We start from the raw sequence: 16,696 nt of genomic DNA, 5'->3' as shown, positions 1-16,696 counted from the left end.
ATGTAGCTACTGCAGAAATTGGAATGTAGTTAATTTACCATTGCAGATAAATAAGTAAAAAAACAATAGATTGCATAGGCCTCTGATAACTTACTCAGCTCAAAACAGTTAACTTTTAACAAGTTCACAAATTTTGAAAGCCAAAATGAACTGTTTTTCTTCTTAATCTGACCATCTGTAATACACAGCCATACAACTTTACCCAGTAATTTCAATATAGGTTATTAGAAGCGTAGAAAATAGGGTACCATTAAAAAAATGCACCTAATTTTGATTTAAAGACTTCACTCAGGAATATCCTTTGGTAACAGACCTAATGTCTGTTCAAGCTGAAAAAGATTCAACATTTTTTATTTCATTTTTCAGCCATCATATCTTGCCATGTTGTTGCTTGCTAGGTTAAGGAGGCCCATCCAGTGGGTAGTTCTCCTGGTGATGCTTCTTAATCTCCCCTTGGATAAACTAAATTGATTGACCTGCTTTAGCCATTCACTTTAAAGCAGTTTCTCCAGACTAAAAGTCATCTCGTGGCTCTTTTCCAAGCTTTCTCCTTTTTCAGTGAGAACCAGTGGGCACCCAAAAATTGGCAGTCTGGTCCTTTGGGGAGGTACAGTACCTTTTGACAGACTGCAGTATCTTAGGTGGCAGTGTTGTGTTCATAGTCTTATATTTCAAAATCTTGGTGCTGTACATTGGACAGCCTGGGCAGTTTAAGAGCATGGGAGCATATTGTGTATGTAACCTAATTCTAGGGCAGATGGAACTTGAATGAGTGCAAATATATTTATATGGTAATGCATACTCCTAACTTTGATGTTTATTATAAATGAATTAATATATTCTGAGGGATTGAAGCATAGTTGAAAATGTCCTATGGAATCTGACTGTAAACAGGTAGTGTAATTGGTGATGGTCTTTCACACTTAGTTCAGGCAGCTCATGGTCTTCTGTGGTTCTTATCTATTTTGCTTGAAACTCAGAAGGGGGGGGGGGTGGGAAGCAAATTGCAAAGACTTCAGGTTAAGAGCAGATTTGTTCCTAACTGGAAGCAGCTTTTTAGAAATGTGCAAACCAAACTTTTGATCATGTTTACTTAACTTACGCTACCTATGTGAGAACAGAAGTAAATTACACAGAAGAAGTAGAGGACCCTGTAGACTCTGATGGTAAGTATGAGTTGTACTACACTTACCTGTTTTAAAGATGGATAGCAGGGAAATTCATCAAAACAAATCCTGCTGTCAAAACAGTGACCTAGATGTGCTAACAGTTCATGAAAACATACAAAGTTTTCCAGCATTGTACTATAATGCATTGATGTGATTACTTCATAGGTACACCAGGGTGTGGTTTCTTGGTCATAAATGAATTGTGCCTGGAAATCAGATTCTTTTTAAACAGCAGAGGAGTGACATTCTGGAGCAGCATTCTAATAAGAGTAGTGGAAGGAAAAAACCCCCTAATGAATTCTAAGATGGATTGTGATAGGTTTATGAATGAGTATGTGATATTGTGGCTTACAATAACAGGCAGTAAACTGTAGTGGTTAAGGAGGCCTCTACATGTCCAATAATCCTTACTGTAGTTGAAGATTTAAATTGAGGAAGACACTCTAGTTAGGTTTTTTAAATTTATTTTAAAAAGAAAATCTGGCACCATTTCTTTTTTGTTATAAACTACATAATTAGTTCAAGGGACCTCTGTCCTTTCAGCTATGAAAAAGGCAGGACATCTGTTAAAACCAGAAAGTGTTGGCCCTTAATCATTTCCAGGGATTACAATTTAGTGTAAAGGGGAAATGGGTTCTTTCTGGGTTTTCCCTGCAGTAGATCCAGTTCTTGCTAGTCTAGGAATGAAACCAGAGATCATCCTGATTGATATAATAATGGTTTATAACTGTGTTTGCAAGCTATTTGTGCTCTAACTGCATTTTCAGGTCTGGCTCTTTTCCTTTGTTCTTTGTTCAGGTGAAGTATTGGGCTTTGAAAACCTTGTGTTCAGCATATTTGAATTTGTTCATGCCTTGTTGGAAAACCACAAATTTAAAAGCACAGTGAAAAAAGCTTTGCCTGAGCTGATCTACTACATCATTCTTTACATGCAAATTACAGAGGAGCAGGTGAGTACAGTTGTATAACATTGTATAGGAAGTACTTTCAGTAAAGAAGGGAAGAGATGTCAAATTTAAAACAAGCAGCTAATGCTCTAGAAAATATTTGAGTGGCAGGAAGCCATGCTACTAATATAAATGGCCTCATCTCTTTCTTAAAATTGTGTGTTAGGAGTTATGAAAATTGAGAGACAGTAGTAATATTCTAACGTGCTTTGGGATAATGGTAAGTGATGAAGGAATGTCATCAAATCTTTTCATTGGTAAGATCATAGAATGTGTTGGGAGAAGTTCATAGTGCTTCTGCAGGAATGGAGGTGGAAGTTGTAATGGAAGGGATAGACTTTTGGCCTTTTTTGATCTTTTTTTTTAAATTCTTTTGTGGTGGTCTCCTTGGGCCCTAGCCAATGAGGTTAATCCGAGGCGCGATTATTGCTAATCTTCCTTCCTTCCTTCCATACTAGTAGTGTGTGCTAAGCCTAGGAAAGAGTTTGATGTATTTGCTGCTTGTATGTTCAATGAGTTGGAGGCAGATACTCAATATCTGAAGGCAAAGTGCATTCCACAGCACACTATTTGTTTGTCAGATGCTCACCGGGCTTATGAATGTTGTTAGACACCTTGGATCTATCATTGGTACGGTGCTAAGCATGCAGGCCTCGGCAGTTATTAGGGTTTAGAACAATTTAATTCAAATATTCTCTCTGGGGACGTCAGAAGTCTTTTCAAGAATGTTTGTGCATATGGGAATATATGGTTCTAAGCCAGGAGTAGGCAAAGTCTGGTCCACGGGCTGGATCAGGCCCATGGTGGACTCCCATTTCCCAGTAGCCTTTGCAGTGGCAGCTCCTAGCTGTAACTGCTGGATTCAGCCCCGCTGCTGGGGGTGGGACCCATGCAGGCAGGGCATGTGTCCAGGCAGCTGGCATGGGGCATGTGTCCAGGAGCAAGACAGGCAGGTGGGGCTGGGGTGACCCTGGGATTTTGGGGGGGCCAGGGCTGGATCACAGAACTGTGATCCACTACCCACATGCCCATTAGATGAATGTAGATTCTGTGGGCAGAGACGCGCAGATCTCAGCTCTGCCGTGGTCCCATGCTGTCATCAACCCAGGATCCTGCCCCTGGAGGAGCTGTGCTCAGCTGTGTTCCCTGCCTGTGCGGCTCCTGCCCAGTCAGTCTCCATGGAGACTGGTTGGGAGCCACACAGGTAGGAGCTGCTGGGAAGTGAAGTCTGGCTGCTGGCCAGATCCACTATTTTGCCCACCTTTGTTCTAAACGAATGATTGAATAAATTAATGAGCAATTGCAGTGAAACACTTATCAGAAATTCAAGAGAGTCTTCAGAGTCAGCTAAAATACTGTTCTGATCTCCTGTCTTAAATTAGTAGAATGTGCTCTTGACTCTTGTCACGTCCTCATTTACGGATTGCAGCCTTTTAGATATTGTTTCTAACTGAAATGCAGCTAAATAAACATTAGTACATGCTGGCACCTGAATACTGAACCCATTTCAGAGGAAAAGTGGTTGAACCTCCCTGGATAGCTGAACTGTTGGATTAGATATGCGCTTTGGATAATCATGAGAGTAGGCAAAAGATGTTGTTGTTTCTCAGCCATAGCATGTTAGTGAACTGTTGTTCTTTCCACACCCTTTTTTTCAGATAAAAGTCTGGACTGCAAATCCACAGCAGTTTGTAGAGGATGAAGATGATGACACATTTTCTTATACAGTAAGGATCGCTGCACAAGACTTGTTGCTGGTAAGAAATGTACTTCATTTTTTTTAAAGAACCTTAATGGTATTGAATTGCAACCTAAATCAAGCTAGCTCTTGTTACTGTCTCTTACGTGCCATCTTTAACAAGTCAGTTTGCTACAGCAGGAGCAAAAATGCTGTTCAAAATAAATTGATACAAAGATTAAGAATGAATAACTTCCACTTCTATCTAGGCTGTGGCTGCTGACTTCCAGAATGAGAGTGCAACTGCTTTGGCTGCAGCTGCTACAAGACATTTACAAGAAGCTGAACAGGCTAAAAACAGTGGTGCTGAGCATTGGTAAGGAGGCATAGTTGAAATGAATTGTGTGTGTGAAATGAACTAGCTCTGCTCAGATTTGTGTCCTGGAGCCCTCTGAGATGGGCTCTTTTTAATTTTCACTAGAAAAACATTTAAGTTGCATCAGTCCCAGACCTGTTGTTATAACACGTAAGGAGAGGAAGACCCATTACAGAAGATATTGCAGAGTGTATTAGCTTTCTGGTCATATTTAATTGGATTTTAGAGAGTAGCAGTAATCACTCCATAATTAAAATTGTAGCTAAACTCCTGTGGGTATATCTACGTGTGCGCTTTAATGTTCAGTAGCCTATTCTGCTGCGCATTAAAGTGGTGCATAAAAAAAATCGTACTAATACACTGATGCACAGTAGAATAGGCTATTGTGCATATTTTAAAAATCTAAAATACTGATTTCATATTTTTTTTTTTTTTTTTTTTTTTACTAAGAGCTCACAATATAAATACAACACCAAAAGGGCTTTTATATAACAATTAATCGGAGGAAATTGTTTTATGATGAGACTTGTATTTAGAATTTAAAAGTTACTTAAGTTAATGGGATTAATCTCTAAAAGCGTTAGAATACTTTGGCCCTGCAGCCTTTTGGCAGCCTCTCCTTTTGGACGTTAGGAAAAAGTCATGAAGGAAGTTTGGGCAGGAGAAGAGGCTGGGAAATTGTTTGGAGCTTGGAAGAATGTACTGCTGAAATGGGAGGGAAGCATGAATGTGGGGAAACACCGCTAAAAAATATTCTACTGCCTCTAGAAACCTTAGAATCTGGGATGTCCTTTTGCAGCTCTGCTGAGACTTCAGCCTCTGGTGTGGTTGAGACTTGCCTTTGGAACAATTGTAAAGCAGCCTTAAAAGTAAATTTTTGGCTTCAAGTGTGAGAATAGGATGCCATCCAACTGTTCCCAGTGAGAACTGCTACCATCATCATAGTATAGACCAGGGGTGGGCAAAATGTGGCCCGCCAGGCCATTCTATCCAGCCCTCAGGGCCCCTACAAAATTTAGAAAATTAATATTTATCCACCCCGGCTGCTTGTCATACAGCCCTCAATGGCTTGCCAAAACTCATTAAGTGGCCCTCCACCTGAAATAATTGCCTGCCCCTGGTATAGACAGCCTAAGACACCTGTTACTGACCTTCTGCAGCAGCCTTGTGAAAGGAGCCATAATGTTGCATCCAGAAAACCTTAGGGTTTCAGTGGTAGTCTTTATAACCAGGCCAGTGGTCTGTTAGCATTAGCAGGCTTGGTAGATATTACTGGGTGGAAATTTAAAAGTGTATTTCAAATTTCCCCAAGTTGCCTTATTGAAGGTTGTTAGGTAGGGAAGGTGGTTGGTTTTGCTTCTGAACAATTCCCCGAGGCCTGCCAAATGAAGGAAGGGGCTCTTACAGGTATCCTTATGATCAGTGGTTTCAACAGGCCCTTGAATGAGCCTTCTTTTGGCTATGGAGTATGTTTAAACCTACTGACGCTTGCCCTAGGGACTTGGGCTTCTGTGTCCCCTGTGTGCTTCTAGGGCTGTGGGAGGCTTTGGTGAGGCCCAGCAAGCTACCTAATCAGGCTTGCAGAAGGAGATGTGGAAGCCTGAAGGAGTATTGAGGCACTTGCCGTAAGAGAACCCTCAGCCCTCATGATGTTGCATGAGTTCTGCTCCTTTCATGCAGCTATCAGGAAATCAACAGGAAGGAAGAGGGTTCTTTTTTTCAGGCACCTATTAAGGTTAATTAAATGTCTTAAGGCTGGTTTTACCAACGTGATGACCACATTAATGGTCCCTTTTTCCTTTCTCTGAATGAAATTTCCAGACTAAAACTATTAAATTGAAGGAGAGAGACTAAAGCTATTTTTTTGTCTTTTAAATTTGACATTAATTCTGTACTTCCTGGTGTATATTTGTAAAATGTACTTATTCATTTAGGTAGGCAAGGTTCTTTGAGTAGAAGTGATATCTTTTATTAGACCAGCTGAGTAGCTGGAAAAAAGTTCTGGGCAAGCTTTTGGGTGCAATTGCCCTTCTTCAAGCATAGGGAGTCTCTGCTGGTCTTTATTTAGTATTTTATATACACCAGGAAGTTTAGAGTTAATGTTAACTGTAAAAGACAACTTCACATCAAATAGTTTTGGTCTGGATTCATAATATTGTCTAGGTAGTAAAGGATTTCAAAAGAGCTAATGATTGGCCACCATCAGTAGTAGATGCCACCATATTTTAACTTGTTGGCCTTTCTCATCATTTTCTTTATTTTGTGATGGAATATGGTGTAATGGTGGGAAATAGTTTAGATGAGATGAGTGAAGTGGGTCACGTTGTTTGGGGAACGGGAAATAATAGAGGGAAGTTTGTGATGATTCTAGGATATTAAGCAAGCCATATATTACAAAACAAATGTAGGAAAATTAAAGGCATCTAAATTCTTTTCTAGGTGGAAGATACATGAAGCCTGCATGCTGGCTCTAGGCTCTGTGAAATCTATCATTACAGACAGTGTGAAGAATGGTAGAGTTCATTTTGATATGCATGGTTTCCTCACAAATGTTGTTCTTGCCGACCTCAACTTGTCAGGTAGGTCCTAAAAGCTTTGAGTAGTTGTAGGTGCCAAGAATCTGATGAGCCAAACCTGTTCAAAAATGTTTACAAATAAGTCCTTGCTATATGCAGTGGAAAATGGTGTTTGGCATGACTTCTTAACATTATTCACAGAAAACTTGAGAGGAAGAGGCCAAATTGATCTTTATCTCTTCCTTCCCTGTTTATACACAATTCAGGTTAAGTGTCATCTTATTTGAATAGTAAGCCAGTACATTTCTACTGAAATGCATTGTGTATATGTGGATGACTTGGTACTTGCAGGACCTCCTTGGGGTAGAAGAAAAACCATTTTGGAGAACTTTTTGAAGGACTTTTCCACTCCCTATAAGGTGCTTTGAACATTTCAAGATTCCAGTAGCACCAGAATATTTTAAACTGTTTAGTTTAGTTTACTTTTAATTTCTCACAGTCCATTCCGCTCCTGACTAACCTAAATAACTGTCATCTGCAAATATTGCTGTTTTTGGTCATCCCTATTTCCAGATTTCAAATAAAACAGGATCTAGAAGAGCACTTTGAAATGCATACTATCAACTTGTGCCATAACAAAAATTTAGTTTTAATACTATTTTGTTTCCCATCTGCTACATTGCCAAAGCTTTTGCCTTTTACCCCATGATTTCTGATCTTTTTAATAGTCTTTTCCGTGACCTTCTTAAAAGCCATTTGGAAATGGTAAGAAATTGTCAGTTGCTACTCTTATCTGTTAGAATTCTTTAACTGTGTCAGTAAATTAAGATCAGCACAACTGATTACAGGTTGCAGAGGCAGTGGGGATTGCCCCCTTGCCCAGCAGCACCTGGTGAGTGGGACTTTTCTTTAAAGCACTGGGAGCTGGGCGGGTGGGGCAGCCATGGGGTGGGGCTGGGGGAGCAGGCAGGGGATGGGGCCTGGCAGGGGTCCCCCCCATGGTCCCCTCCCCCGCCCCCTACTTACCAGCTCCGAGTCCTGCTGCAGCCATCAGGGACTGCCCAAATCATCGAGGCTCTCCGAATCTTTTCTGGAGATTTGGAGAGCTTCAAATCGATTTGGGCCTATTAATTGGTCCCCTGGTTTGATTTGGATTCAGAGACTTGGCCACCGAATCGGACCAAATCTCCTCTGAATCGAATCAGTGCCTGAAGTGTCTCACAGCCCTGTTGTCTAGGGTGAATTAGGGATGATTCTGCCTTGAACAGGAGGTCGGACTAGATGACTTCCTGAGTCCCTTCCAGCCCTACTTTTTTATGACTTTGAAGACATGATTTCCTCCTCTTCTCCCCCCCCCCCCCCCCCCCCCCCCCCCCCCCCCAATGAAATCCATGATGGTTAGACCTTACCATGATCTTTCAGGTGGTTAATTGTATTTTCACTTATTTCGTCTGATCTTCCAATATACATGTAGGATTTTTTACAGATCTATAATTAATTAAGTCCTTTTTAAATCTAGGCTTAGTGTATTCTACCGCCCTACATGGGAAAGTGGTTGTATAAAGAGCTTGTGCGATGCTACACCCCCCGACCTGGAATTCAGTCAGTTGTGCCTTTGAGATGCACCCTAGGGTGCACTCACTCTTTCAGGGTGTCCTTCAGCCCCAGACTCCTCTACTCTCTGTGCTTGGCCACTGAGATGTGCCAGGAACCATCTCCTTGGCCTTTGGTACATCAGTTTTACCCATGTCACCCAGGTTGTGGTAGCTTTTGGCAGAAGAGACTTTTCAAGTTTTTAAAGAATCACTCCATTTATCCAGTTTGTACTCAGAAATTACAGGTCCCATCCTCTGAAGAAGAGGCCTGCCTGTTTGGTCAGATGCTCTAAAATCCTAAATGCATGCACTGACAAAATTATGAGAGATAACAAAATGATTTATTATAAAAACAGGAGCAGTCATAAAAATCAGTAACAACATGTTGAAACAAAAATAAACAAACCAAAGGAAAAATTAGAATAATAATTTGATTTTAACCCTGTGTCTTAAACCTAAGATGTCAGCTTCTACTCAGCTTGACAGGTTAGAAAGCAGCTGTTGCAAATTCTTCTGTCAGCTAGTAGCCTGAGTGAAAATGTCCCCTTGTGTCACGGAAAACTGAAGTCAAAGACTTGCTGTCACGGCAAGGCTTAAATATGGTTTATCTGACTGTTTGCATAATTCCATTGAGTTCTTGGGGAGCCTATATATGCAAATAACTTCCTGTCCCTAGGTATGCATCAGTTAGACCCGATGTCTTTCCTGATCCAGTTATGACCAGGAGAATATTTTACATCCTTTCAGACAAAGATTGCTAATCCAGTCTTTTGGATGTGGTTTATCTCAACAGTGTCTCATTTATTTTCCCCACTGTGAAAAAATATTCTTTGAATAGCCTATTTTCAGGAGTCATACTTACTACAAGCCTCTCCTTTTTAACATGTAAATTCATCACCACCTGGAAGAGCCTGACCCCTGTGCCCCCCAGCCCCCAACAACCTATTTGAGTGGCCATTAAACCATGCCCACTTTGGATGCTAATTTTCAGTGATTTATTTCTCTCAGGTGTGAATAGGGGAGGAACACTTAAGTTAATCATCGCCCCATTACCCAGTCTGGACCTTGTGCTGTATTTTAAATGGTCAAATCCCCAATCTGGACTGTATTTTAAATGGTCAGTTTGTTCCACACCTCTTCTGATCCATCAGTTTCTGTGAAAGCCTCATCTTTATTACCATAAAGGAATATTGAAGGTAGGAATATCTCCAACACTGCCAGTAATGAAGGCTGACACAGAGAAATCACTTTAACGTTTTGGCCATGTCCTTACCTTTAACCCTTGGTTTATCAAGTGTACTTATTACTTCTTTCACAGCTTACCTGTTTCTGATATACTTAGACAATCTTAATTTAGTTTTTTTTTTTTTAACTTCAACTGTTTGCTCTTTAAAATTTTAATTTTGTCTCTCAAATTACTTCATTTTTCTTCCTGTAATTTATCTCCCTGTGTATAGGCTTTCCTACAGTCTGGTTTCCAAATGAATCTTGTTATTTAGCTATATTGGTCTACCCCTTGTCTGCCTGGTTTCCTTTCTGTTTAACTGTGGTTCTGAGGCTGTCCATGTTTGTGTGTCTGAGTGGCTTCTGTGTAACCTCCTATGAATTTCACTTTTAAATATTTTGACTAATTTCATTTTAGAAAGGGTACTTTCACTTAAAGTTGTGGCACCACATCCCTTTTTGGTACTCACTTTACTAGTAGGATGTTGAATATAATTGTATTGAAGTCAGCTTGCCTGCTTCTTGATTTTTTTTTTTTTTTTTTTTTTTTTATTTATTTCTTTTCTTTCCTGTGAGTTTACTTCAAATTAACACCCTTCCTCCTGTTGTTTAGCCATTTTTGGAAAACTTTGAATTTCAGATTCATTCTGAGAAGAAGGTCACTTGATTTTAAGGTCTGAAATTTGGTCTGTTTCATTCTTTTTTTTTTTTTCTTTTTCCTTTCCTTTTTTCGAATTTCCGTTGTCATGAACTTCATTCTTCTTCCATATTCCGTTTGTTTCGGTGGTTGGGAAACCTTTATAGGATTGTATTGAATACATTTATGTTACCAATTGAAGGTTTGATTAGCACTTACGAAAGCCAGGAACATTTAAAAAAATGAAAGCTTGGGTTCTTTGGATTTCATCTTGCAGACTAAATCATTTGCCCCGCCTTATTGGTCTTCTCTGACATGTAGAAGACCTTCCTATAAAATAATGCATGTAGGGAGAGCAGAGTATTTGGATGCAGAAAAAAAAATTATACTAGTCTTAAATTTGCAAAACTTAGTCTAAAACATTTCTCTTCCTTCAGTCTCTCCTTTCCTGCTGGGCCGAGCTCTTTGGGCTGCCAGTCGTTTCACGGTTGCTATGTCTCCAGAACTAATCCAGCAGTTCCTACAGGCTACAGTCAGTGGTCTCCATGAGACCCAGCCCCCTTCTGTCCGGATTTCTGCTGTCAGGGCTATCTGGGGGTAAGTAGACCGCACACTATGACTGACCTTGGTGGATGAGAAGGAATGGGTTAATACAGTTGGTGCTATAGATCAGGAAAATTGAGGTGTTCTTTGGAGGCAGACTTTTATAAATGAGGGGCAGGTTTGACTCTTAAAACATTATAAAGTTCTAAACCAACCTAAAACTACACAGATTGACCATGTAAGATATGCTGTTGAAAGTCAGTATGACAAATGCTTACAAAACACCACAGTAAGAAAGCACGGGGACAAAAGGAGGTACTGGCTCATAGGAATATAAGCAAGTAGGGCTGGAAAGGGGCGGTGGTGGTGGTTGTGGGGACAGAAGTGCCCTCAGCTTCTTCTTCTTTGCCCTGGGACCCCATGGGTTGCTGAGATTGCAGGGCCCTTTGAGCTTGAGGGGTGACTCTGTGTTGGGGTGCAGGTTGGGAGGTGGTGTGGGGGTGAGGTGAGGAGGGGAGGAAAGGTGAAGGTGGCCAGCTGGAAGGGTGGGACAGGTACTTGCCTGCCGTGTTGGGCAGTAATCCACACGCCTGGCTGCAATCCTGGCTGTGTGCGTGCCCCTCCCCACCCCTGCTGCAGCCTCCTGGAGCTTGCTGTTGAGCCGCCCTGTGGCCTTACCTGCTGCCCCACGTTTGCGGGGGGGGGCTAGCCCCGTTATCCCCAGCCTTCCACTGCCTATGATCACATGGTTGGGGAGGAGGGTAGGGTGAGAAGGAGAGATTAAACAAACAAAACATGAACACTCAGATCCACACAGGAGGGAAAAGAGAAGCACAATATGACCTTTTCACATTATGGACAAACAGTGGAAATGGAGGAAGAGGTACATTGTTTGTCAGAGGAGGGTAAATGTAGAGTTGCAGCAGCAAATAGTTGGGAGTGGAGGGGGGAGAGTCCACAGGTATTACAGGAGCATCAGAAGCAGTAGAGGGAGAGGAGCCCATCCTTATCTCTGTCCCCTTTTCCCCCCCTCACTGTACAGGGGGAGACTGGCATAGGTTAGGGCTCAGGAGTTCCTGCTCCCAGGTCCAGCCAGGCCCCCTCTTCTTCCCCCTAGCCAGATTCAGATTGTAGTGTTCCTTGTGAGCTGGATCAGGACCCACTTCCAGTGACAGGGAGAGCAGTCTCACTTGTCCCGCCACTGAATTCTCAGGTACAGAGCCCTGCTACAGACTTATTTGGGGAGCAATGGGATAGGATGAGTAGCGACAGGGGTGTTAACCCCTCAAGAGCCTGCAGCTGCTGTGTCACCTCAGGGAGCCACTGGGGTTAAAATCACTGTTATTCAAAGCAGGTACCCAGCAGGACTCTATCCTCCTGAACATGTGATGGCAGTGTTAACCTTGTGGCTTCCTGAATGGGCAGAGCAGCTCAGGAACCCTTAGGGGTTAACGCTACCATCTCTTGCCTAATTGCTACCCAGTGTACCCCAAAACTCTGGCAGGGTTAATAGCAGTGCTGGAGCTGCTGGCTCAGGAAGCCACTGGAGTTAACACCACCACCACTTCCACTGCTGCCTAATTCTCAGCCCTGTTAGGACTCTGCAGAAGAGATGATAATGCTCTTGAGCCTGATCTGGCCTATAGGTAGCATATTTGACACCCCTGTTCTAGTTAGAACTGAAGTTCTGTTTTCTGCCATTTTTTTCTTTAGTTACTGTGACCAGCTGAAGAGCTCTGAAAGCACACATGTATTGCAGCCTTTCCTTCCCAGTATCCTTGATGGACTGATCCACTTGGCAACTCAGTTCAGTTCAGAAGTCTTAAATCTTGTGATGGAAACACTCTGCATTGTCTGTACAGTAGACCCAGCTTTTACAGCAAGTGTGGAGAACAAGATCTGTCCCTTCACTATTGCAATCTTCCTTAAGTATAGTAATGGTATGTGCCTAAGGTTTGTCTTTTACAATATAGCTATTTTTTGCATATGAACCCTGGTTAAGCTTAAAGTTGTAAAGTTGATTTTAAAATTTTGTGTTTAAAATTTACAGAGAAACAGTTCAGAAATGCTTTGGTTCATATAATGCCCCCTTCTGGCACTTAAGGAGAACAGACTTGTTAATATTAAGTGCCAGAGAATTTCATTCATTGATTTCTGTAACTGGCCCGTATTTAATGACCTAACTCAACCACTACTTTAGAAAGTCACCAATTGGGATTTAAAGACTTCAGGTGAAGTCTACTACATCTTTTAGTTAATCGTTCCAAAAATATATTTTATTTCAAATCCTGTGTCACAACAGGCATCCTGACTGGGTAACAAGTGTTCAGGAAACCATGTGCATCCAGTATGACAGCTGAACAGCTGGATTCAAATCTGAATGATTGTGCCAACCTGATGTGGCTGACAAGGAAACATTGTAGGCTATCACCTTGATAGAGGGTAGGGGCCTATATTAGGGGGCCCCTTGTGGGCCAGCTGCTGACACATGCACACCAGGGCTCTGTCACTGGGAATTTGACAGCAGGCCCTGCCCCTGAATTCCCAGCTGTTCTGTGAGTCCCACTGGCCACAAAACAAGCTGGATCTTTGGACACCCTGATAAAGAAAATGGTCTCTGTGACTCTGGGACAAGCTGTGGTCCAGAACAGGAAATGCTGGTTCTGGCTCTGGCTGCATGTTGTTGGGGCCCCTACAGGAGATACAGAATTGATTTGACCTGGAGCAGTGAACAGCACACTTCCCTCCTTCAGTAAGGATTGAGAATGTATATGTGGGCAGTACAACTTGAAGAATTTCATTTCCTGTGCAACTTTTGTTTTCTTTAGTGTGGCTAAAAGAAATGGCCATATAATTGGATGATCAAGTAAAAGCTATTTCTGTAACGTGTCTTGAAATTTGCAGTTTTCCTTTTTGAGACAAACATCTGTGAATTTGTCTTCATAATTTGTGCTTTCTCACTCCAGATCCAGTTGTAGCCTCTCTTGCCCAAGATATCTTCAAAGAGCTAGCTCAGATAGAAGCCTGCCAAGGTCCAATGCAGATGAGACTAATCCCAACTCTTGTCAGCATCATGCAGGCTCCTGCTGATAAGATTCCAGCAGGACTTTGTGCAGTAAGTATTATGGGAGAAGGTATTTAGCTTCAGATGATTGTCTTGCAGGTTAAAGGATAGGGTTTGCACCTTCCTGCTTTACTAGTCTCTTCTAGTATTAAAAGATTGGATGCCTTTACATTACCTCTAAGCATTTGCTTAAATGATGGACAGAAACCTGTTCTTGGAAAAAGGGACACATGCAAGGAGGGCAGAAGATTTGCTAAAGGCTTGGGATCTGCATTCTGTCAGCCGGCTGTTATCTGGTCTTTAGAATGTTGTTAGCTGTTTTTTACTATTTGAAATATTGTAACATATGGTGCTAGCTTTCATCCAGTGGAGAATTCTCCAGTAAACACACAGTCCTGCACGTCATACAGCCACAGATTGTTGGAAATCAAGGTATTTACATCTTCCCACATGGACACAATGCTGCACCCACTACAAACATATTGTACATGCAGTTGTGTATATGTAAAGAGCATCAGATTAGGATTCCATGTATACATGGCTAGTAAATGATAGCTATATTTAAAAATGTTGTGGCTGTCAGTAAGCAACTGTTTAGACCAATTCGTCTAACAATTAGTACAGGAATAGGCAAAATACAGCCCGGGCCAGATCCAGCCCACAGAGGGACTTTGTCCAACCCATGGCGGGTCCCTCAGTCCTGCCTGGCCCACGCACTGTCTGGCCTGTGGTGCATCTTGCCACCCCCGGGCGGGCAGCGGGGCTGGGGTGGCTCTGTAGCTGAGCAGCCATGGCAGCTTCTTTTGGCTGCCCCTGCTGCTGGCTCCAGCCCCATGGCAATGATCCAGGATCTATGTGGCCAGGACCCGAGCCCCGGATCCTGTGTGGGTGGTTGGAGTCCCTGCAGTGCCCGTTCTTGATCTGCCTGCTCTGGCCATAGCAGCAATGATGAGACAAAGTGGGACCCAGAGCTGCCCTGCTGGGCATGGGGCCTGGAGGCAGCACTGGTGGCAGTGGCAACTGCAGGGAGGAGCTGCAAGGCAGCCCTGGCACAGGCTCTGGGTTCCGCATTTTCCTGCTGCCACTGCTCATCATGGCTGGGGTGGGCAGGTCCAGAGTGGGTGCTACAGGGACCTTAACCCACCCCACACAGGGCAAGCTGGGACGACTGCACTCAGCCCAGGGCTTGGGCCCTACCTACCCAGGTCCCAGTGGGTCTCAATGGGGCTGGGATTGGGGCTGGCAGCGGCAGCAGTTGGAAGGAGCTGCCACCATCTCTGTGCCTGGGCTGCTACCACTGAAGCACTTCTCTGCCACTGTTGCCATCAGCACCTGTGCCAGCCCACTTGCACCTGTGCTAGCTTCCCACCCAGTCATGGCCTCATCTTACATGGGGAGGTTTGGCGAGCTCTTGTGCAGGGGCCCACAACAGCTCTCCAAAACTCCATGTGGCCCACCAGCCCAAATTATTGCCCACCCCTGCATTAGTAGATACTAATCTTTTTATTAGCTCTTTATAAACTAAATGGAAGAATGTAGTATGTAATAGTTTGGGAAATACATAAATATACCCTCCATTGCCTTCTGCTGTTAAATTAACACTAGAGATAACTGGTAGAGGAATCAGTTCTGTGCTAACTGGCGGTATAAGGATTCTGGAAAGTTGCATTTTTTTGAGGTGTACTAGCACCAGGGGTATCGCTCAGTGCTGTGTAGAAATATAGCTATATGTGAATGAGTTATGTCAGGTATCAGAAGGAGGATAGCCGTGGTAGTTTGCTGTTCCATCATGCTAATACACTCTGCTTCCTAGTATGTAAAATGTCATTTTGATGGGTATAATGTGCATCCGGTATGACAACTGAACAACTGGATTCAGATCTGAATGATTATGCCAACCTGACATGGCTGACAAGAAAACATCATAGGCTATGGAGTCCTGTGAAATGGATGAATTAGTGACCCCAAAACTCAGTTGCCTGGAAAAGAATAGTGTAAATATTACCAGCTGTTTGAATGCAGGCATTCACTTCTTGCAGAATGAATGTGCTGTTTGTGGAAGGAAAATACTGTGGCTGTAGGATGTGGTTAACTGACAATGGAAATTTAGTGATGTGGGAATATGCTATTTTGATGTCTCCAAGACTGCTGTTTCTACAATGACTAATAGGCAATGGCCCCCTACATTTATTAATAACAATAGCTTTTCCTAGACTTCTGGAAGGTGAGTTTTCGTCAACAATCTTTTCAGCTTCGTCATGTTAGCAAGGCAGGATAGAAGGACCTGTGGAGTCAGTTCTTGTTCCCTCTGCATTTCCAGGGAAGCCTTTGCAGGTGCTCCACAAACCTTGGGAAATGCTGAGTTACTGCACTGTTGCTGCTGTTTTTAAAAGTGTTCTCTTTGCTTTGCCCTTTCAGACTTCTATTGATATATTAACTACAGTTGTGAGGAATACAAAACCACCTCTGTCCCAGCTCCTGATTTGCCAAGCATTCCCTGCTGTGGCTCAGTGCAGCCTGAACACGGATGACAATGCTACCATGCAGGTAACATCTGTAGGGATGGAGCTGAGGGAGTGCAGGGTCATGTTAGTTCAAGGTGGTGGATAACACAGGTCAATCACTTGACATCATACCATAACCTAGTCTTTTGAGGGTTCACTCTGCCTAGAGGGAAACCAAACTTTGCTCACTGGGAGCCAGAAGGAAGTAACTGGAGTAAAGCCATGTCTTTCTGGCTCCAGTTAGGGCGATGGGGGTGTTCAGGGAAGATTTCACTGTCTACTGTTAAATCCTGATTGCTTCAGAATTACTGCTTAATGCAGCTAATTCTCTGAGTGGTGAATGCTTCCTCCCTAGTCACTGCTATTAGTCCATGTTTCCTTCCTTTTCCATTCCACCAAAATCCCAATCTTTGGGTGGAAGAAGAGAGAGGAAATTTTATCTG

The 16,696-nt window shown here is 42.7% G+C and overlaps 1 protein-coding gene across 1 annotated transcript in view; it reads left to right on the top strand.

Annotated features, from left to right (window-relative positions):
• Window positions 1–16,696, top strand: part of IPO9 (importin 9) — a 56,633-nt gene that overhangs the window by 23,882 nt on the left and 16,055 nt on the right. The window contains exons 9-17 of the mRNA XM_006277983.4: window positions 1,108–1,166; window positions 1,968–2,119; window positions 3,775–3,873; window positions 4,064–4,170; window positions 6,610–6,749; window positions 10,580–10,739; window positions 12,399–12,625; window positions 13,652–13,800; window positions 16,168–16,296. Coding sequence (XP_006278045.3) covers window positions 1,108–1,166; window positions 1,968–2,119; window positions 3,775–3,873; window positions 4,064–4,170; window positions 6,610–6,749; window positions 10,580–10,739; window positions 12,399–12,625; window positions 13,652–13,800; window positions 16,168–16,296 — 1,222 coding nt within the window. The remainder of the gene's footprint in view (window positions 1–1,107; window positions 1,167–1,967; window positions 2,120–3,774; window positions 3,874–4,063; window positions 4,171–6,609; window positions 6,750–10,579; window positions 10,740–12,398; window positions 12,626–13,651; window positions 13,801–16,167; window positions 16,297–16,696) is intronic.

The sequence above is a fragment of the Alligator mississippiensis genome, chromosome 14 (genome assembly GCF_030867095.1).
Source record: "Alligator mississippiensis isolate rAllMis1 chromosome 14, rAllMis1, whole genome shotgun sequence".
Taxonomy (NCBI): domain Eukaryota; kingdom Metazoa; phylum Chordata; order Crocodylia; family Alligatoridae; genus Alligator; species Alligator mississippiensis.
This window is presented reverse-complemented; position numbering and strand designations above follow the sequence as displayed.